We start from the raw sequence: 25,140 nt of genomic DNA, 5'->3' as shown, positions 1-25,140 counted from the left end.
TAAATATTAACAGATTTTTTTTATTAGTTTATATTGTTTAATGTTTATAATATTGTCATTTACTGGCTTTGTTAATGCAATTAATTAATGATTATTATGATTAAACTAATTAATGATGCTAGCAAGTAAGAAAAATATTAAGCTATTCAAGGCATTTTGGTCATGTATACTTGCTTTTAAAGTGTTTCGAGGCTCGTGTACTATTATGTTAATTATACAACTTTCGGTTCACAAGGCTCATAAGAAAGTTCATGGGAAAAACTTTGGATTGTGATCGCTGCCAATTTAAGTTAGAAGTAAATTTCAATGATTAGAATGTTAATAACATAAGTTGGATTTAATTACTTAATTGTATTATTCATTCAGATTTGCCAATTTTTATATGCAAACAATACCTACTAAAGATTTAAATACTGAATGATCTTATATGGAAATAATATTGAACATCTTATTTTACAATTTCTAAAAATATTCGAAAGAAAATTTAAAAGCTTCTCACTGTGTATTTCAGTCAGTCCATTCAGGTTACTAAGAAACTTAGCCCATTTTTCAAATATTTATTGCTGGTTTAATTGCGCCACAACTTCGCTAATACACCGAGACACAGATGGCTGTGGTAAGACTGTTAATAGACTAGTTTCAGTTAGAGACTGGTATGATCCAGTAACCAAAAACTTCGATGTTACTAGAATTTAATAAATTATTCTTAAAATTAAATTTATTTACACAATATATAATATAATGTGCTAATTTTTGAGAAGAAACAACAATTAGAATATAATGTATTCTCTAACTTTTGTATTTAAATCGATAGAAAACATCATGCTTTTTGAAACTGTGGGTGGTAATAAAAATTCAATTAAATATTTAACCATGTCTTTAGTAACTCTTATTTTTTTCATGAACAATCGATCTGATATCACTGATATATGGATCCAAAATTGTCATTTTTCTTCGTGTTTGTCGAACATTAATTACTCATTAACATTATCAATCATCATAAATAACGTTATCATACCATCAAAATTCGCCATTGTAATCGAAAAAGAAATAATGAATCACGGATTAATACAAAGCAATCTACAAATTGTTGTATAATGTGAAGATGTGTATCACATTTCTTATATTGTCATGTTATTATAGTTAGTCACTGACTTATTACCTGCAGTAGACTAACAGTCCAATGTTTTTCGTTAGACTTAAGTCATATATCTTTTCAAGAATACCAAATTTTTATTTTATACTATAAATAAGGTACCATATAATTCTTACCGTAGAATTTTACACACTTAAATGTGTTCTTCTTGAAATATAAATAAACAGGTTAATAATTAATACTACCACACAAATTATAATTTAACAATATGCACGATGTATAGTTTATGTATATATATCATACAATTTTGTTTAAATCGTCGGTTGTATAATAGTGGATCTTTTTAAACGGTTTAAAAATTTCAAGTACATGTAAATGTCCACGCGTTTATATGTTGGTACCTTTATACTGTTTTGGGATGCAAAAAAATAAAAAAATAAATCAATCCCTCTGTGTACAATAATTATTATACGGTGAATGGCAAATGACGGGTCGGGACAGGACGGGCTGCAAATCATTGTTGTATGATGGGGAAATGTAACGGTGGCGGCGAACGGCTGGCCAGGAAAGTTTTAAGCTGTCGTCATAATAATTTTTTCCCTAACGTATCGTTGCAGCGTATGCGTGATGTGTTCATACTCCCCTACCCCCGACCGCCATCCTAATAAATTACACAGTGTGGTATTCCCCGGAGCCTTGACCATATTGATGTCACCGGAGTAAGTCCCAAAGGAACGACATCGGTTTGGTTTCCTGCAACGGAGGCGCCAACTTATTGAAGAAAAAAAACACACAACGTCTCGCGTGTATTATATTTAAGCTTTTGACGACGAGGTAGGTTCGTGGAACCTGGTAATCAGGTTGGTAATATATGACTTTTTGGTGGCGGGGAATGGGGCACGATAGAGAACTACAATTTTTTATATAATGTGCATTTTTGGAAGATGGTAAACTGCGTCAAATTAAACTTCTTCTAAAAATTGATATATATAAAATAAAAAAATAAAAATAATTATTAGAATGTTGGGGAAAATAACGTTGGAAAAAAATTTGTGTTATATGGATACTAATGTGGATACTCGTGTCCAGATATGTTGCATGTGTCAGTCGACTAGTCCAGACATATTTAAGAGGATGTCAGCGCACTATTTGTTTTCTCTCTCTGATCCACGCGTAACATAGACAAAACGCATTTACGAAGAATCATTTTTCTATGTCTTTAAGTAATTTTAGAGTAAAACCTTCCATTACAAAAAAGATAAAGAATAATATTTTTGAGGGAATGACATATCGATTTTATATTTTATTGATATTTTACTTTGTATTCGACTTTCAAAATAAACAAAAAAAATACTGTACATTTAAATAATGTTTAAATTATTTAGAGACAATATTTAAACAAATCAATATGTCATTCTCTCAAAAATATTATTCTCCATTTTTTTTTGTAATGGGAGGTTTTACTCTAAAATTACTTCAAGACATAGAAAAAATGATCCTGCGTATATGCGTTTTGTCTATGTTACGAGTGAGCCAGAAAGAGAAAACAAATAGTGCGCTGACATCCTCTTAAGTTGGTTATGATAAAATGAATATAGGACTTGTCAATGATGGACATTATTCGGCATCATAATGTAGATCTTAGACAAGCCTTAACATTATACAATCTCCGACCGAACCGATAAGATACATTATACATACCTACTATTACAATTTCTATCTACATATTAATAGGTTAATTTATAAATATAAAAAATGTTATAATAATTTATAATGACATTAATGTAAAATAATAGTTGTTATAACCAATAATTTCATCGACAGAACGTGTAAAGATTTATCATACTATAAACATTTCGTTATAACTCCGTTTAAGGTTAGTATAAGGTAAGCTAAGTTAAAAATAGTAATTTAGTAATAATTAAATATTTAAAAAGACGTGATATACCTATTATGGAAACTAGGTAGGTAAGTAAAATGTCATTTTATAATATTAAAAACCCCTATGACCGCAAATAAGATCAATTGTTATGTTAAATACTTAGTTATCATATTGTTAAATTACTTGACAGGATGTAGGTAGAACTGTTGAAGTCAAATATAAATATACGAATATAATTAAACTTAAATATATACAAATATGTAACCATTGTAACCACTCCTATTTTTCACAATTAATAATGTATAGGTAAACAATATGTTGACCAAGTACTTAACCTTATACAATATTGATCTTATTTGTTGTCTTAGGTATTTTTAATATTATAAAATAACATCTTATAGATTTTAAAAATATAATCATTACTACATGTATTTATTTTCACACGGAGTTATAACAAAGTTTTTTCGGTGTGATATGAGCTATTTTTTTTATAAAATAAGTCGCGATTTTATTTTACTGTATATAACAATAATTATAATAATAACCCACCTAATATCGTTGGCCTCCTGTAGTTCTATCTTACATTTTAGTTATTTTTTTTCTAAAACTATAATGTAAACATCTTTTCCACCACGATGCCAGTGTTCCATACTTAGTAGACATATCGTTACATCTAACCCAATTACTATTATGTTTAATAATTGATATGCAATGGGCTTGAGTCATAGATGGACCATGATGACAAATCACAGAATTAAGAGCATATAATTTTCCATCGACCTTAATGGTTGCCACTGGTAATGAATTAATCACCACTTTGTTTATTTTATTATTATAATCGTTTCAACGTTTGATTTGAAAATAGGCGGGCACCTATTGATCATTTTTATTTTCTGTAAATGATTTGCCACTCTATTAAACGTACTACTATAACAATGCAATTATAAATAAATAATTATATTATAGATAACAATATAATATACAATTTATGCCATCGTCATCGCCGCCGTCGCAATGAGAGTAGTGCGGATCGATAAGCAGGGGATCGGGGAACATCCTTGTATATTTTAGTATTTTACGATATTTTCGTTGCGTAGGTACGCAAAATCGGTCTGAAAATTATTTGAACATTTTCGGTGATAACTTATAAACCATCAAACCAATTTACTTGTGAGTTCCTCTCTTCCCATCTGCACAATATTTCTGGTCGATTGATATCTTATATAACTTTATATGTTCAGCCGTTTGCCTGTAGAGCTGGCCGATGGATTAACAACAATTAGCACGGTATTTCAATGGTAGGTACAACTCGGTTTCCAGTAATTCGTTAATGGCTAATACGCTATTTTTTTTTTTTTTTACTTAGCTTTGCACTACTGTCATCGCGCTGGATACATAACTTAATTTTTTTAAATTTGTTTATTTTTAAATAAAAATTGAATATTATATTAAAATAGCAATTGACAATTTTTTTTTTAATAAATAACATAAAAAAATTTAGTAAGTAATAATAAAAAAAAACATATAATTATAAAAGTCCAATCGAGTTTTTTATAACTAATGACAGATATATTCCGCAATTTTTACAATAGCATACTCGAAGCCTAATATTGTGGTAACGAGGTTGAGACCCTTTCTCACAAAAAGTAAATTATCATTATCTAATTATTAATGTTTTTAAATATATTTTTTCATAATTATCCTTAGGTTGAACTTTAATTTTTTTAATTTAAAAATTTTGGACAATGTTTAATTTATTAAGAGGACGCGATACCCGGATGTGTTGTCTTCGTGGTTTTATAAGCGAGTAACATAGGAAAAACTGTTTCGCGCGGGAAAGAACCAAGAAGTAAGTAATAACTAAGAAACCACATTTTCATCATGAAAAAAAATGAGAATTTTAACTTTGTCAGAGCCAGAGGTTGTGGGGGCCCCAGGCCCTACATAAGATTGGAATATAAGAATTTTTAGTTGATTTACATGCTTTAAAACTTAAACTTAAATAAAACTAAATTAAACTAAAATTATATTACTGATGGGTTATTCCCTCATCGTACTATTATTTCTTATCGCATCAATTTTGCTTATTGAACATAATTAATACAGATTTATAAAATGTTAATACAATTAAACAAGTAAATACAAGTAACCTTTAAATGCATCTCTTTTTATTTATTAATGTAGTACATCAAAACTATTTAATAAGTAATTATTAAAATATATTTGATGCCAATAAAAACTAGAATAAATCCTTCAAATTATTTCCAACAAAAAATTTGATACATTAAATAATATTTAGTACCTACGTTAGTTCAAGGTACAAATTAAAAGGCATATAAAAATAAAATACTAAAGAAATATAATGTACATATTATTTATAATAAACATACTTTTCTTGACTTCTTAATAGAAAATTGTTTGATGGTATCTTCAAAGTTCAAGGACCTAAGTACATCACTTTTGATACTTAAAATGGTTAAGTTTAATAGACGATTTTGTGTCATTCTTTTGTGTAGTTCTCAATCTATTTTTATAAATTTCATTTTTGAAAATGAGCGTTCTCCACTACTATTTTCCACCATTAATAACAAGTACATACGCAGAGCAAGGTCTACATTTGGAAAGTTAACTTTTAAATTATCTTTGCAGAATATTCAGAACAATAATAATTCCCACTATTTTTCTTTTCTACAATCTTTTTGATGTAAATTAACCAAACTATTAAATTGCAGTAATTCGTTCCCTAAAGTTGCTTCAAAACCTTTAGAATATATATTGACCAGATTTGTGGCAGATAATAATAATTCCGAAGTTTCTATAATTCCTAATTTGCTGAAAAATCCAAATCTTTTATATATTATATCATAGGCTTTTAATTTATCAGTCAAAGATGTATACAACTGGTCGATAACAAGGAGAAAGTTATCAGATCGGAATTCTATTTATAATTAAGTAGTAATGGTAGAAAATGACCAATCCCAATCGTTTTATCACACACTTATAGCCCCACTTATCAAACTTTAAAAAAATAGAATATTTTTTTGCAAATTACTAAAAATTAAAAAAAAATGTAATCATTTTGTGGGGGCCTCTTATTAATTGAATCCTGTGTGGGCCCCGTGGGCCCCCCTAAATCCTGCCCTGGTCAGAGAATTTTTTTTTTCGATAAGACCAATATATCCAGACCCGAATAGGCCAGTCAAGCATTCGAGAAAATCTCGAAAGGCCACTAACATTTTGGACTGGAATGGTGAATTTGTTGCAATTTCCACTTAATGATTTTAATGACAACTATATAATAGTATACGGTCAAGAAACGTGATAACGATAAGGTCATTATTATTTATTAATATTATAATTCGTCCAACGTGGGCTACTATAGCAAATTACGGGCCGATTGAAAAATATTTCTTGAAGGGCCGAGACTACCTAATCTGGCCCTGAATATATCAAAAGTTATTGAAGTTCAAAAAACTTAAAAATATCGGATTTTTAAAAGTATTATAACTTTTTTCTTATTAAAGATGTCAAACAAATAAAAACGCTACGATACAGAAAATATTATTTTCTATATCGTGTAAACCTTTGGTTTTATCCCGCAGCCCGCGCTAAACAGTTTTTTCAATGTTACACGCACTTGTAAGACGGAGACAACACATACAGGTATCACGTCCTCTAAATATAATATAATCTACAGGACACAGATAATGGTTGGTGAGTATTTAACAGCGCTAAACTTACATAGTCATAGTATATTGGTATCTATTGATCAAAATAATTCAGTTACATTTATAATAAAGCTACTTATAGAAAAAGTTTTCCAAAGATCTCACATTTGTAGATATACGCTACTGACTTCTTGCATATACAATTTGAATTTTAAATCTCGATATAACTGATGAGATATTATACGTGATGTAGAGTTGAGTGTTAACAACCAATTTAGTTCGGTTAGTGCACAGCAATCTTTATTATTATTATTATTATTATTTTTAATCGAATCAAAACATATGGAGTCGTTTAAAGTACAATGATGTTAATGCAATAAATCTTCACAGCTATTATTGACGACTGACGTTAGTGTTTCGACCCCGTTTCGAACGCACTAAATTGTATCTAGTACGGTCGATTGCACGCGGTGTTTTTTTAGCCGGGTGTTCGTTGCCCAAAACAAAACAAATCATTTTTTTTTTTGTATTCATAAAAAAGCTGTGATAATTGCACCCTCAAGGATATTATGTTTACAGTATACTTACACTATATTATTTTCCTCATTATGGTAAAATAATTCACTATTTTACTAATTTTGTTTCTTTCAATTAATCCTCAGTCTAACGTATGGTTCATCCAAAAAAAGTTATTCGTAAAATACAAATCCACTTTTTTGATCCTCTATATCATTTAGGTAACTATAAAATAAATAATAAATATAATTAGGTTAGTAATTCATGTATATGTTGGACGTAAATTTAGCGTTGGCCCGCACACGTATTAAACTTCTTTAAATCAAAATGCAATCATTTATTAAAGTAAAATAACGTATAATAGGGCGGAGGAATAAAGCTATACTGTTATAGATATGTTCTAAATATCGTCAGCGTACCTACTATTGATACATCACTTTTTCACATAAGCCTATTTTCAATAAAAATACCTGTATGTAAGTAACAATGAACCTAACTCTCAAGTAATTTATTATCATATTTATTTAATCAAAAAGTTTTAATAACTTTATGAAAAATTACCCTTTTTTAATATATTTCAACATATCGTTGGTATACATACCTACCTAATGAATAATTATATTATATTTTATAAATGCATCATATTACGTATGTATACTTAAAATAAAAATACACAAAATATTATTGAAAAATTCATATTTTTATGATATATTATGTTGATATTTTATCAAACAAAAGTTATTAGTGCATAATATTACTTATTAACGGTAACATATAATAATTCATCTATACAACCTATTAAGCTAAGCATTAATAAAATAAAATGAACAAGTTAAACGTAACAAATTCAGTGGATTTTACATGTTAACTATTAGTAAAAAGGTCCTTTAAAAAAAAATTATGTTTACAATTTTAATTGATTCGATATTTTTACGAGCACATGGATAATAATAAGTTAGATTCAGTTAAATTATTATTATTTACCCAGACTATTGTTCAAAGCTATTTGTTAAAGAAAACTGGTGTTTTAATAGCTAGATATATTTTTCTATTATTCAACTACCAATAACTGGATCAATAGTTTATTGTGCTACCTATTAGTTTTAACTATTAGTATGTATAAAAAAAAATATCAATATTAATCTTACTAAATATAATAATTATCAACAATTACGAATAATTTATAGTTTATACACAGTTATTGATCATACAAATTCCCACTAAGATTAAACTCATAAGTTTTCGTCATAATATCGTTAGTTTTTACTGTTAAGTATAAAATGGGAAATTAAAAGTCTTTTCCCTAGCATCACCTGGAAAAGACCCTATTGTTAAGTGCCATTTTCTTTTATCGTTATACTTTAGCTAAATCCACAGAGATAACAGACATAATAATATTAAAAAAAAAGTTAAATTGTTAAGATGCCGTCAACGAGGTTTTAGTTCATGGTAATCAATTACTATATACATTTTCACCCATTCTCCTGTACGATTTTCAATCAAATAATGATTATCTTGAATTACAAAGTAGACCTGAATTTATGTATTACATTTATTACATATTGTATGTATCAATAATGGTCTTCAACATTATGGATTGTACCTTATATTATACCCTATATTCATGAACCATTTTAATTATTATTTATTTTTTATGACCCATATATTGTGATATATAATTTAAAAAAAAAATGATGGTGATTAATTTGAAAAATTTAATTCGATATTCCTAAAACCTTTAGCTAAGTAAAATTAAAATTGCATAGGAGTTGGAAGTTCAAATATTGACAAAATACGTATAAACCAAGAACTTGTGCAAATTATTTTTGGTTATAAATTCATAAAATTTATTATTTTTGAACCTAAGATTTGAAAATTGAATACGAGATTCTAATAATTTTTTTTACCGTTGTATAAAAATCTACCGAAAGTCAAATTAAAATTGTATAGATGGTGGAAGTTTGAATTTTGACATAATATATAAAATGTAAAATTTGATCGGTTGAAATAATTCTAAGTCTAATTAATTACTAGGTTTTGGATTTTTAGGCAAATGCCTTTCTGATGAACCATAGATACATGCAATTTTTACCGAATGTTTATATATGTATATTCTATCCACCATGCAATTTTCAAAAATTTTCGACTTAAGTTGAACTATTCATAGGCATTTAAAATGTTCGATCATTATTAGTTTTTTTTAAATTAATATAGATAAAAATTTATTTGTTAGGCAGAAAAGCTTGAAAATGTAATACAAGGCTCCTCTTAACATATTGTTACAATAGCAGTTGAAAAATAAAAGAAATTCATAGTCACAATTCTTTTTTATAAGCATTCAAAGTTTGAGTTTTGACAACATATTATGTAAAAATCACGAAAATTCACAAATTATTTTAAGCTAGAAATTCATAAAAACATTTCCTTTTATATCTAAGATTTTAAAATTTAATACATGGCTCCTATATCATATTTTTAAAATAGCTGTTGAAAAATAAAATAAATTCTTAGTCACAATTTCTTTTTTGCAAGTATTCAAAGTTTGAATTTTAGACAACATACGTAAAAATTACGAAAATTCATAAATTATTTTATGCTAGAAATTCATTAAAAATTTTCCTTTTATATCTTAGATTTGAAAATTTAATGCATCAAATTTTATATAAGGCTTCTAACATATTTTTACAATAGCAGGTGAGAAATAAAAGAACTATACTAGCAAAATTTTTTTTTACGAGCATTCAAAGTTTGAATTTTGACTAAATACGTAATAATTACGGCAATGTTCAAATTATTTTATGCTAGAAATTCATAAAAAAAATTTATTTTAAATCTAAGATTTGATTTTTTATAATCTATAATATATCATAGACAGATAAACTGTCTTCGCTCAGAATCGTTTTTCGTATACAATGATATAATATCATTAGATTCAAATTTAATTCCATCCATTACAGTAACCCACTTGTAACCTACTGTACAGCAGAGCGACATCCACGACTTAACCGCCTTTTTTTTTGTTTTTCTCGATTTTTTGAAAACTGTTAGAAAATGTTTACTTTTGACCTGTATAATGCACCAAGGATATTCACTTTTACATAAGAAACCACCTCCAAAGTTTGAAATTTAAGCATTATTTCGACTAGTTATGCTGTACACAGACACACGCAAAAAAAAACACACATCATTGTAAAATCAATACATTCATCACTTCGTTCGAAATCTAAAATATGGAGTACATGCACACAAAAAAAAAATACACATCATTGTAAAATAAATAAATTTATCACTCCGATCAGAATCTAAAATAAATAAATATCATAATTTTGGGTAAAAAAAAACTTCAACTGACAATGCAATTTTTTAATAAGTAACCATTTTATGTTCATTTTTATTTTAAGGTACCTTGCTTCTGGATCAACATTTACTGGCCTTCATTACTACTTCAGATTATAGGCATAAGCACAATCAGTAAAATTGATCGTTTAGTTTGCCACTTTTTGTAGGTTATACTAAAAGACGAATTATTTTCACAAAGAACAGATGGCTTAAAATAGGCTTAAAATAGCAAGAGATTTTAAAAAAAACCACTCAATTTCCGAACTATCTGGGCTGAGTGGTTGGGAAACATATAACAGTAAGTAAATTTCCATATAGTGGATCAATAGATCTTAATTACAAGCGATATTTTTCTATTGTTCTTGTGTGGCGGTGGCCGATTCAGATTATAAATTCACTTACCTAAGTAGACATTGGAGCTTATGGTAAAGATTGCGACTCATCAGTGTTTCAGCGTACTATTTTTTTTTTTTTTTGAGTTAATGACGAGGAATCAATTTAAAATACCAGCACCATACCCTATAGATTCCACTAGTAACATACATTTTCCATTTGTGCTTGTAGCAGATGAAGCATTTAGGCTATCTGAACATGTAATGCGACCTCCTTATGCAGGGCATAATCTTACAGAAAAAAAAGAGTTTTTAATTACCGTTTAAGTCAGGCCAGGAGATATGTCGAATGCACTTTAGGTATTTTAGATAATAAGTGGAGAATTTCGCATAGGGTACTTAATGTATCAAAAAAAAATGTTCGAAAGACATAGTAAAAGCATGTGTTATTTAACATAATCTAGTTAGAACAAAGGATTCACAAATATCTGATATCGATGTTTATGAAACTCGAACAATGCAAGATATACCTAGAGCTTTATGTATTAGAACCATCAAGAACTGCCAATGATTTAAGGGATCGTTTTTCAGACTACTTGGTGAGTACAAAAGGATCGTTGCTATGGAAATTGAAAAAAATATGACTTTATAGGTACATAATAATATCTACATTATTATTTTAATTTATAAATTAAATGTTTAAGGAAATTATTATTAATATTGTAATATCATAAATTAAAAATAAGAATGTAAAACTACTTTATTATTTAAATAAATAAAATACCTATTTTTAATTGTTCCTTTTTGTACAAAATCTTCTTCAAAAAACGTATACACCTCATTCCAGGCTTTTTGTTTTTCAATTCTGTTTTTAAAGCCATCTGTTGTCTCATCCTACAAACAGAGCTTACTTTCGATGAGCTCAATTAAAGTGATAAGGCCGCACTTAAACAATTTAGTCATTTTTGGTATACAAAAATGTACGTACCACAACGAGATCGATGTCAATGCTAAAATAAACTTGTATGGAAATTTATTAAAGTCTTATCGTATCAAATAATATTATATATATCATATAAATATAATTATTATTAGGTTTTTACCGGTTCTAACAAGACCTGTGGCCGACCTGTGCTTATACGTTTATAAGAAAACATTGAAATCGATAATTCGGAGATTAGTCCGACATTCGAATTATCGAATTCAACACCGACTGCGTATCCCGAAATCGTCCACCGGATTGACAAATTTATAGGTCCGGTCTATATGTGAAAGCACTAACTTAATTACATTGCATCCGGCACTGGCGTCCGATTTTATCGGTGTGTGTGCAAACGGCCTTAAAGCTGGCCAATATCGCGCGTCAATTGATCCTTAAAAGGACCGTTTACGTTTGTCATCTCAGTATCAAAGATAGTATGTTACTCTATGTGCTTGATGAGCTAAGTATCAGTACCTATGTGGTGGTATTTGTTATGCTATTATTATTGCTTCTACTTATTAGGTTTCGGCGTGTATAATAGCATATGTAGGGAGGGCCAAGATCAGGCTACCACCATCCTTCACTATTGTGTTGCAATTAATAATTAATTAAATAAATACTTAATATTATATAATTATATAAGTATTTACTTCAAGGAAAATCAAGTTTTAAAAAATATTATTAAAATGAAATCAATACTAAGAATATTAAATCGTAAAATGAAATTACTGTGTATAATGTATATTATGTTTACTTTACTTTCACCCTCTTTTAAAAATCCTCCGAACTTTTGGGTCATTATCGCTATACCCTTCACGAACTCTATACAGTGATAATTTTACTCAAGATGTTTTTTATTCTAAATTATTATTGTATATTTTCCATGGACCATCCCTTAAATGTATCATTGAATATATATATATATATTATTATTATTTTATGGATTTTGAAATTAAAACGGAATACCTACTTTTTTTAAATATTTTATTCAGGTATTATATACCTAAAACAAGGTTTCATTAAATTTTATTAATACAGAAACTCATTCAGTAAAAAACTGTTTTATTAATTAGAAACCAATAAAATTAGAAAATTAGATACTAATACACCGAAAATATTAACTCATAGGTACATTTTAATTCTGGAACATATCAAATTATATTAGACACATAGGTGTTATTCTATTACGGTAAACTTTGAGATTCTAAGAAATACTAGCTAATGCGGATATTCATTATGTTTCTAAACTATGATGGTTAAATATTTTAAATTTTATGTCTAATCAAATTTAATTAAACTCCTGTGATTTAGTGTAAAATGATAGGTACATAATATACTTAATTAATAATTCTTTATAAGTTAAATTATATTTTAATGAATATAATTTATTTTTTGAGATATTTTTAACATAATATTGTATTTTTAGGCTTTACAACCAAATATACCTAGTTGTAATCTAAAACAAAATTATGAACTCTAAAAATAAATTATTATTTAAAATAATTTAAGCTAACTAAATAAATAACAATAATTGTAATCCCAACTTCATTATTAAACCACAACATTTATAAAAAAAATTTAACATCTATTACCTAGCTTGTAGCACTTCAAACTACCTAAAAGTGTGTCCATATTCATCGAAAACTAAAAACACACAACATTATCCATTGACAAACTAATATATCACCTTGTTTCAATCGTAATCCAACTTACACAATAATTATTTTATGCTTTTCTTCATATTTAAACATTAACATAAATAACTAAAATCGCATTAATACATTGGAGCATATTTTTTGCAATAATTTGCAAACTATAAACATCGAAATGTTGATATTTAAAAGAATTATTGAAATTTCACAATAACAGGGAATTCCTGTTAAAATGTAAAATTAATTTAACACAGGTACCTGATATAATAGTGTGCGTTAAAAATGAAACATCAAATGTCGACATTACATAAAATATTTTATAAAACACAGTTAAAAATTTTAGTTATTCCTATAGTATTACAAAATATACTCATGTATAATTCGTTGAATAAATGTATGTAGCTTTATAAATGGATCCTATTACAATTACAGTAAAGTGGAATCCCGATAATCCAGTATAATACTTGTGTAGCATGACTATTATAATAATGTAGCCATCGGTGGCAGTTTTGTTATTATGACATAATAGCTACTTTGATAACCGATGTTCGATTTGTTAATACTACATATTATTCGCTTCGTCTGTATAAAAGTGCATTGTTTAATTTTTTTTTAAAACGTTTCTTAAAAAATGAATCAGTATAATTTTAACAATATATCATACAGTTTTGAAATGTTAAAATATATATTTTTTGTCACACCTGCAACGGAAGTTTAGTTTTCGATGACGGTTGAAGCGTTGGAAAGTGACCTTTTTCCATCAGCGGACGGTAAAGTAAGAATCCCCACAGAGCTAGCGTTAAAATGAAAATCCTCAAAAGCGCAAGGCGTATCATGCCTGCACAGCGGCACTGAAATCCATACCACGGTCTTTACAAAACAAACTTTTTGTTACATTTTATATTCATGTTATACCTAACCTCCTTGCATGACACGTAATCATTTAAACATATTATTTAATTTTTACTTTTTCTACATAAGTGTGTTGAACACCAACGATAAGTTAATCAATTTATTTAAAGCTTATGGTTGTTATATATCAAATTAAACAAAAATAAAATAATATTCTTTCCGCGAAATTATTTTCGTGGGATAATTTGGTTTTTGTATAAATTCTTGTATTAACTTTGCCATAATCGATGAAGACAGACACAGAGGTGTAACAAGAATATTATGTATGGCTCGTGCGGAAAGGAAATTTCAATCTTGGACGAAATGCAGCCCTCGCCTGATATTCCCACACTTGCCACACAATATACTATTAATTAATCCAATTCTATAGGAACCTCGATATTAACCAATAATTTCGTGTTTATTAACGATCTTTTTATTTAACACTAGTTGCGACTAAATGAATGCAAAGGTAGTGCAATCAATTTCTGATTTGGGCTACAGCTTTTAATAACATCGAAATAATTATTTTAAGAATAAATAATATTAATAATAAAAAAAACTTAAAGGAACAATCTTTGTGCGAGGAATTTCAAACAGCGAGTTCAGCCTTAGGAGTTCTATCATATAACTATAACAGCATAAACTGAAGGGTTTGAGGTCGTTTGTTTTGTTATGTATTTTTTCCCCTCGCATTCGGCTTTTTCATTTACATCGATATTATTATTTATTCGACGAGTCCTGCGCTTCTTTTAGCGATGACGGCGACGACGGCGACGTTTATTCTCTCTCCTCTCGATTCCCTCGGTTCTGTATACCACTGCACTGCGTTAGTTTGGCTTTTGGGATGTGACTAGAAGGAGAGAGAAACTGGGGAAAAAGCTGGGAGAAAGCATTGTTACGCATACCCACACATACACATACCTTTATATACTATTGGATGCACGGTGTACCGGTGAGCGTGTACATTTTCATATCCACTTTACCACCCACCCTTGAAAAACACACCGCTACCCCTTTATGTATACACAAGCTATGGAATCCCGTCGTTTTCTTTTTTTCAATTTCGTTTTTTTTTTTGCCTGCCGGCGACAGAGGATGCGCACTCGGCGTGCAAACGGTCTGAAGTTACGGCGAAGTGACATGGTGGTGTGGGGTGGATTTATAGAGGAGGAGAATGGGGGTGAAAAGAAAACCACCACCGTGGCGACTGGATTTTACCGCGCACGCGCCGCCGCTAGAACGCGCGCAATGGCGGTAATTCCACGAGGGACGGACGCCGAGCACAAATGAGGGTGGAAAAGCGGCGGTCGGTGCGTGTGTACATGTATATGCGCGGCGACACTTAGCGAAATTAAACCCCTCGGGCCGCAGTGGCGGGTAAACGCGCAGTGAAAAACGGGGCGAAGAGTGTTGGACGAGAGCGCACGCGCGTATCGAAGCACCCTCACCCGCCACCACACCCGGGCGAGGTACCCATTCGGTTTTCCACGCTTTCCGCCGCCGCAATCGAATAACACAGGAGCCAAGCCTCCACCACCGCCGCCACACAAAACCACCACCGTCCCTCATCGCCTCCACTGCCGTCGCCACCATCACCACCACCAGCCGGTGAAAGTTCAGCCGCCGCCACCCGATGATAAAAGTTCGTGTTACAGTCCTTGTGTACAACTACGTACAATCTTCCAGTATCGCGCCACGGCCACCACTGCTGTCGCAATCCACGCGCACGCACACGTCGCCGCTGTGGCCGCCACGCGTGGTCACGCACACGCACGCACCCACACGCGACAGCCGCGACGCCGCCTGTCGAGACATTTGCACCGTTAACCCACGCCAGCCACTTGGTGGAAGCTGGTCGCAGTTAGTAACACCGACGTCGTCACTTTTGATGACGGGCTTTGGTACATCCAATTGCACCGCCATCACAGCCTACGACACCACCACCGCGACAACCACTGCAGCCGGTGGTTGACGACAACCGGCGGGTCAGCATACACCTCGGGCGGCATGTCCACGGTGCTGCAACAACCACCATCTGGAGGAGCACCACAATCGTCGCTGCTGCCGCATCTGCATCCGCACGGCCACCACGGCCATCATTTGCACCACAGGCCGGCCCCCGAACTGCAGGCTGCAGCCCACAACCCGGATGTACTGCTCGCGCTGCTAGCCCGAAACAAGGCTCTGGAAGGTAAGACTCGCTATTCCGGTACTTATACTCGGTATCCATGTATGGTTAAGTCAGGATGATTGTATGGTTTTTACGATTATGGCGAATGATTTTTTACTCGACCGTGTAAAATTCAAACGTAGTTGATGAATTGAATTTACATATCAATGTTATAATTAAGTTTTTGTTTGTTGATAAAATAATTTGAATCGTACCACTTAACAACGTATTTTCATTTTGAGGTTCATGTAATAATCAATAAATATATATATATAAGTAAGTATAATAGACATTTGTTTTAATCATGCATTTTATTAAACTTTGTGGTATAGAAATCGATATTTTACACCAATTATGTTTTGTTTAATTAATTAAATATTCTAATTTTAGAATGAAATGAATAAATTCCATAAGAATTATAATAATAGCTATTATTATCATTAAAATTTTTAAAAATACATAATTTGGTTGAGCTAATTAATATTACATTTAGTCAAACATTTGGTGCAAGTACACCGTTTAGTTTGAAATTGGCCTGTTAGAAAACAGCGATACTGTTTAACTATAGATAACCAGGTCTACTAGACCCGTCGTCCAGAAATATAAGTTTTATGTAAAGTTAGTTAGTGTTCATAATTTACATACTTGATACATTTATAAAATTGTCAGGCAGAATGTATAGTTTGAATATTTTAACCTCACTACTAAAATATCACCAATTATTTTTAGGTACAACTTTATTTGCGTAATAATTATTTTGCTTATCAAAATTTCAACAAAAAATATGAAATTTCATGTCAAATTAAATAAATACGTACTACTCGCTACTACAGAATGTTTGTTGTAACTACAAAATAATGCCTATGTTCTTTTATACCTAACCTATCTCGAAAATAAAAATTATAATACAGTTACTTACCGTTACTGCCGTTTCTTTTCAAGATGGGTATCCCGTATCCATTTCACAAAAAGTCACCAAGTCTTACAATACGTTTATCCATTTAATGGAATGTATAAAATGTGTGTTCATTATGCATTAACATAAAAACGTAAAAACGCATCACGCCATCACATGATATAACTCAAGTTCACGAAATGGTTGATTTTGTGAAAAGTTCTAGGTGTGTTATAAAATAACCTATAAAGGAGTTAACATACCTATATGATACAATTATTCAGTTATAAATCATTAATGGTAATAATTAATAAATATGAAAAGTCCATGTGTGCTTACATGCAAAATATAAACCTTAAAACTAGCTATTTTTATTGCCATGAATACAATGTATTGTTTTATTATTTATATTTTGAATTAAATCAAATTAATAATTAGTATATTTTCTCCTTCAAAAACCAATTCCAAGTATACCTCAACTGATTAAATATTTACAATTAGGTTAACACACAAATATTATATGCATTATAGTTTATTTCAAGTAGATACACAAAATTATAATTTAATCATAATCATGAATATAATATTTTTTCATTAAAATAGTATGAATAATGAAAATATCAATTTAGCTGATATTAAAATATTTTAATGTTTTATTTATGTAACACTTAAATATAAATTAAATACACTGTTACACTGTAGTATAATAATTATTTATTCAATACGAATTGAATGGTAATAATTTTACATTTACGTGGAATTAATAGTCTTGATTGTAAACACATTTTGTTCCTACATAAAATATAATAATGTTTCGTATATATTGTTGAATTCAAAATTCAAATTATAACTTCTACAATGCGTAATATATAGTAAAAGCAAGGTTTGAAACCGATATTCGATACTGGTTTAGAATACCTGTTAAAACCGTTAAAAACCGAAATAGAAATCGAAACCGAAACCGAAATTGGAAAAAGTCAATACCGGTATCCGAAACCAATACCGAAATCGAAAAAAATCAAAACTGGTTTCCGAAACCGAAATCGAAATCGGAAAATTATAACACCGGTATCAGAAACCGAAACCGAAATCGGAAAAAATAAATACATCTATCTGAAACCGAAATCGAAATCGGAAATAATAATAATATATTATCATATAGGTAGGTCTAGCTGCACTGCTGCAGTAGTCTTCGTCTGCGGGCACCCGTATGTTTGCATAGGTAATCTCACAGGGTATACAAAATATTAGACGAAATATTATTATATTTATATATTATATATTACTTTTAAATATAAATATTGTGGTACATACTTTAACGTGATCCAAATACCTAACATACAACACCAATACAATAATCATTTTATAGCTTCAAATTTGTTTTGTATATTAATGGATTTTGATCAAACTACATTAATTTAATTATTATCTACATTCACACAGTACCTGCACAATAAACAATATTTTGTGTTGTTACTAATTATTACTTATTGCCTACTTATTATTATTCATTGTTATTAAAACTTAAGAGTAGCTACTTTATAATACTGCTGTCTGCTATATAACTGATACTGCTAGTATTATTATTTATACTCAATATTAATTTTACTAACCAGACACTAGATATATTTTAGTAACTAAGTTTTTGTAAGTCTATATGGTCACTCTGTCACTGTGTATTAGGTACCTAAATATTTGATTATAGTTTAGTTTTTAGCAATAGTTTAATTTATTTCTACGTTTTATATCACGGACTTGTCAATGAGTACATTTTTAATAACACTGGACGCTAAATCGTACGCCACGCAATGTTTGACGACTGACGAGTAGGTTCCTATGCCAGTATTTTATGTCATTATAAAAAATTATAATAACCATCTTGAGTTTAAAATCTATGTTGGATACCAGTTAAAACCAAAATCGATATTAAAACCAGAATCGAAATCGGAAAAAATAAATACCGATAATCGAAATCGAAACTGAAACAGGAAAATATTTTTTCGGTTTCAAGCCCTGAGTAAAAGACTAATAAATATTAAGTAAAATAATATAATATACGCAGGTACTAAGTGTAATTTTATAGTCATTAGATAATACCTACCCATTAAGATATTTACCTAAAATGTAAATATAATTTTTTTTTCTAAATTGCGCATGAACATAATGATTAATAAAACCAGTTTAATTTAACCACTTGTTTTTATTTATTTTCATTAGTTAACTGATATTTGTTAGCAACTCTTCACTCTACAATCTACACTAGCGATTCCCAAACTTTTTTTTCGCGGTGCACTTTTTTAGACCAAATATAGCTACGGTGTCATGCTGTGAATACCACGAGAGATGGGACAAAAAAATACTCATTAATAAAAAATTTAAAAAAAAAATTTTTCAATACATTTTAAATTATTTATTATGAGCCATAGACTGCGATGTCCTTAGTAAATACTAGAAGGTGCTCCTAATGCACCGCGGTGTATAGTTTGAGAACCGGCGATCTACACCATTATATTAGCGCTTCATGCATTATGCGTATTTGATGATGGATACTTACTATTTTGGTTATTTTATTAATAACTATTTAATACAAAATATTAACCTATCTTTATTTTTTGTTTTAATAAAACACGCACCCATCTATATTAAAGAGATATATTAAACTATTTATGTTCAATTTTTTTTTTGACTAAACTTAATTAAATAATAAAATATTTTATTTTTGAATGCGTTAAAAATTATCTGAAAACTAATGAAAATAATAAATATACATATTTATAATACGTTTATAGGGAATAATAATATTCAAAAATTAGGTAGTATGAAAATAACGACATTGACTTTATCAAGTATGAAGTATCGCAATATTATGCGATTAGATGTTGTAATTATAATTAAACTCTGTATAAAATGTCTTTTTATCAGTGAAAATTCGATTGTTGTTGGAATAAGTTCTTTGTGGCCCAGCATGAAGTGACTTGTAGTTTGTTATAATTATTTTAGGTAGGTTATATACTTATATTTTATAGATAGGTATCTACGTTAAAATGACCTACGCTTTCCTATCTATTTTATTTGAATGGTTCCACTTTTCCATCATAATCGACTTTTTTATTTTCTTAAAGCCCGTTTACCACCATTACCTATAAAATAATGTATTTCCAATTTTCACCACAACGAATTTCAGTATTTATGTTATTAAACCCTTACTATAAAAATATGTGAAATTATTGATTATTGGCAATGATTTAAAAAATACTATAAATCAAAGTACCTATTATTATTATTTTTTTTATTAAATTATTTAATAATTAAAGGTAATTGATTATTAATAAAACATTTAAAAAAACACATTCAAGTGATATTTACAATTTATATAATGAATATAGTATATTTTAAGAAATTATTACCTAGTTCTTAAAAATATGTATATATATATATATATATGAAATAAATAATTAATTTTTATTTTATTCATACATAAACATATTCTGTAAGTTATATAAGTAGAAACTTTAAAAAATAATAAAATACAATTTTTTTATAAGAAATGCACAATCTGTTCTTAACTAGAACAATAAGCAAATGTGCATAGGGTATTTACATATGAATTTTTTGAAGGAAGAAGCCACCCATTGGTGACACTACCTATTTTGTGTTCTTAAATTTTAAGTTAAGCTAATTTTAATTTTGAGACTTAAGGTCTTAGCTTAAGCCATCTGGGTTGATTACCTGGAATGGACAAGGTAGATAGTTTTTTAATAAGAGGATTAGGATGAAGAGGTAGTTTGGTGTGAAATCTTTTACAGTAGCATTTTGCTTCGTCAAATCTGTTGTTATTCTTAGATCGTTTTGGAGCGTAAGATTGGATACAAAGGTAGGGGCATTTGTAATTTTTTTTAGAGCAATGTTTTGAAAAACTTGAATTTTTTGTATACTTGATTTTTTTGCACTACCTACCCCAGAGTTGGAACCCGTAGGTCCAGATGGGTTTTAGAAGAACTTTATATATTATTAATTTGACATAAAATACAATTTGAATTAATAAAATCATAAGAACATTTTTTCTTAATTGTCACACATCATCTTTATACGTAATCATTTCTCTCTTTCCTAATAATGGAGGATAGCCCATGTATAAATAAATCAATTCTTACAATAGTAACGGGTTGCCGAAATCTTAAAACTGAATTTTTGTGGTGGAAATGGAAGTATATATTAGTTATATTTACTATGTATTGAAGGTAAACGGAAAGGTTGATTTTTGCGGAAAACTATGATGCCCACTTAATCTTCATTTATGCAAATGTTGAAATGTTTAATAGAATTGTTTGCTTGTTTTAAATGAGTTATCACATACATTTAAAAATAATCGAATAGATAATGTAAGATACAACATGATTCATCATATAGGCGTTATTATGGTAAACTTCTAAGAAGTTATTATATACATACTAATGCGGATATTTATTATGTTTCTAAACTATGATAGTTAAACTGTCAAACAATATAGAAAGTGCACATAAAAGATGGAAGATGATACAAAAACCAATTATTAGAAGTGCTCCATTGAATAAAATTACAATATTGACATTTATTCCCCATATGCGCATTTAAAATTACTTATAATAATGTATTCTATCATTAAAAATAAACAATGATAAAAATATTGGTTACATTATAAGTCTCACGCTAAAGGGCTTTTTCAAAAAATGATCAACTTCATAATGCTTCTCTATGGCTTTGTCTATATTTAAAAATTTTTAATATATTGTGCAATATAATACAAGCGATTTCGCATACTTCCGTAATATATGATTGTTCGAATAGTCTTTTTTTTACATTTCAGATGTAAAGTTAAAAAAAGCGGGAGAGTGGTTATCGCTCTGCTGTACTTACACGTGGGTTACCGTAATGGATGGAATTAAATTTTAATCCAATGATATTATATCATTATATATGAAAAACGATTCTGAGCGGAGACAGTTTATCTATCTAGGATATATTATAGATTATTTAAAATTTTCAAATCTAAGATTTAAAAAGAAAATCGTTTATGAATTTCTAGCCTAAAATAATTTGCGATTTTTCGTGATTTTTACGTATTTTGTCAAAATTCAAAGTTTGAATGCTTATAAAAAAAATCTTTTATTTTTCAACTGCTATTGTAACAATATGTTAAGAGCCTTGTATTATTTTCAAGATTTTCTGCCCAACAAATAAATTTTTATCGATATTAATTTAAAAAAATAAAACTAGTAATGATCGAAAATTGCATTTGCCTATAAATAGTTCAACTGTCGAAATTTTTTGAAAATGTCATGTATTTGTAGTCATTAGTTTTAAAGTTACATCAAAAACCAAAATTGATTTTGTCAAAAACTGATTGTGCGTAGAATTTCCAGTTTTTCCATTATTTTTTAGTTTGTTTATCCCGATTATTTAGAAAAATATTGAGAATTTTTTACATTTGACCCCTCAAAGTACCAACTAAATTCACTTTCTGATCGAACAAAGTACTGAAGTCGAAAATCGAAGCACTTTTACTGCCCCAAAAAGTGATGACAAACACAAAAAAAAATACAAAAAAACACACATCATTGTAAAATCAATACATTCTTCGCTCCACACAGAATCTAAAATATTAAATTACCATTAAAACATTATAGTGATTCTTTAAATTTTACTTCACCACAATATTCATAAAAAATTTCAAAGAAAATTTTGTTGAGAAAAAAAATATAAGTTCGCTTTTGTCATCATAAAATATTTTCAGAATAATAATAATAATAAATAATATTTTATTAAATTGATATCAGGGGTAATAATACAAATACTACTTTGGTAATAATGAATAAACATTTATAGTAATAATAATAATAACTAATAATCAAAGTACCAATGGCTGACTTAAAAAACTAGATATGTCACACTTTATACCAGAAACATGTCAAATGTACATAAGTTATTTGTCAAAAGTAGGTTGATCATAACCAGAGCAAAATATTTACCATGCAATTCGATTAGGATTTATGACGTAAGAACATTATTAATAAATAAAAAAATGAAAAGCTAATGTTAGATACAAATATTATTTATTTAGTAAATACCTATCGGTTGTAATTCCTTGAAAAAATCCTTTTTTTATTGAAATATAATTATTTTGTTCTGTTAAGTAATCTTATTTATTGCTTTATTATTTTTCCATTGTTAAAATGTTTGATGCGATTAACTTATTTGATTTCAGCTAAGTTTTCCTGTCGTTCTAAGTGAATTAAAAATAATGTATAGATTCATGTCATGCTGTTAGTAAACGATCAGATCCATTGTTGAATCCCTCACAAATACTGTCTTAACCCAGTCACTTTTAATTATATCAAATGCATTCTAGTACATTGTGTCATCTTGATAATTGTAAAAATAAATCTTTTCCAGTCAATAATACAGCTTGGTATCTTTATTGTGTACACTGTACAGCTAATAATATAAATTCAAATTAATTTATGAATAAAACAAATTTATTTTGTTGTAATTTAGAAACTATTATGTATTTAATAGAATATAACATTTACTGTAGGTACACGTTAAAATTTTCAAAATAGTTTGATACGTTGTGAGTTATTTATAGACATTATAAATCTAAATGTTTTCTAGTTTTCTTTTTCTATAAATGATAATAAAAAAATTTTTCAAGGTCGAAATTTTTAAAAATTTAATACAATATTTCTCATAAGTTAATTTAATAGCAATTGAGAAAGATTAAAGATCCATTGGTATAGTTTGTTTTGTAATATTTTAAGTTGAAATTTTGACCGATGTTTAGAATATTTCCAAATTATTTTGTAAGTAGTTAAACATATTAATTGCTAAGGATTGAAAATTCAAAACAAGGATTTTTAAAAATAGTTGATGCTTTAACCCAAAAATCTAACTAATGTATAAACATTATAAAACAGTTTTTGTTTGTTATCTTTTTGTTTTAAATTTTCAACTCTTAGCTATAAAAATTAAAAATTTTATATTTTTTTAACTACAAAATAATTGGGCAATTTTCAATTTAATAGGTAAATTTTATCAATATTTTAAATTTAAATGCTCATATAATTGTGTCTATAAATGTTTAATATTTTTCAACTGCTAATGCAACAATATAACAGAAACCTTGTACCTACTAGTTTTTTCCAGTGTTTTGGCCAACAAATATAACTATTGATATTTACAGGAAAAAACTGAAAAGGTCAGTAAACAGCACAAATTAAGTTAAAATATTTTGAAAATGTTATCAAGTAGGTATAGGAAATGATACTATAAACTTTTGGTGTAAATTTAAAGTATCTACAGTTATCTGTTTTTTAATTGCGACAAAATAGAAAATCGTTCTACGAAAAATTCGAACTGGAAAAAAATACTGAAGTTTTCAAAATCGAAACATTACTTCAACTACTTATCGTATACACAAATACACACAAAAAAAATATTTAAAAAAAAACACATTGTAAAATAAAAAAATTCATCGCACTAATCAATAACCACGTTCAGTTTTAGGAGTGTTAATTCAAAAAAACTAATGAAAGTATAGGTAAAATACCTAAGGTTTGAATGTTTTGAGAGTGCTATGTTTTTGGTCGCTTAACTCAGATAGAGGCACCTATGGGTACCAACAAGCACTATGCACGTAATTTTTTGTCAATGCGTTAGTTACGGTTTAATAGATTTT

The 25,140-nt window shown here is 28.8% G+C and overlaps 1 protein-coding gene and 1 pseudogene across 2 annotated transcripts in view; both read left to right on the top strand.

Moving 5' to 3' along the window:
• Nucleotides 1–25,140, top strand: part of LOC149061989 (uncharacterized) — a 354,191-nt pseudogene that overhangs the window by 230,062 nt on the left and 98,989 nt on the right.
• Nucleotides 15,916–25,140, top strand: part of LOC107165676 (Lim3 homeobox protein) — a 45,770-nt gene continuing 36,545 nt past the window's right edge. For both annotated transcript variants that reach the window (XM_015514025.2, XM_015514024.2), the window contains exon 1: nt 15,916–16,552. In XM_015514025.2, the coding sequence (XP_015369511.1) occupies nt 16,369–16,552 (184 nt within the window). In that variant the 5' untranslated portion in view covers nt 15,916–16,368. The remainder of the gene's footprint in view (nt 16,553–25,140) is intronic.

The sequence above is a fragment of the Diuraphis noxia genome, unplaced genomic scaffold (assembly GCF_037042655.1).
Source record: "Diuraphis noxia isolate RWA-SAM2 unplaced genomic scaffold, SU_Dnox_SAM2 contig0001, whole genome shotgun sequence".
NCBI classification, from domain to species: Eukaryota; Metazoa; Arthropoda; class Insecta; order Hemiptera; family Aphididae; genus Diuraphis; species Diuraphis noxia.
This window is presented reverse-complemented; position numbering and strand designations above follow the sequence as displayed.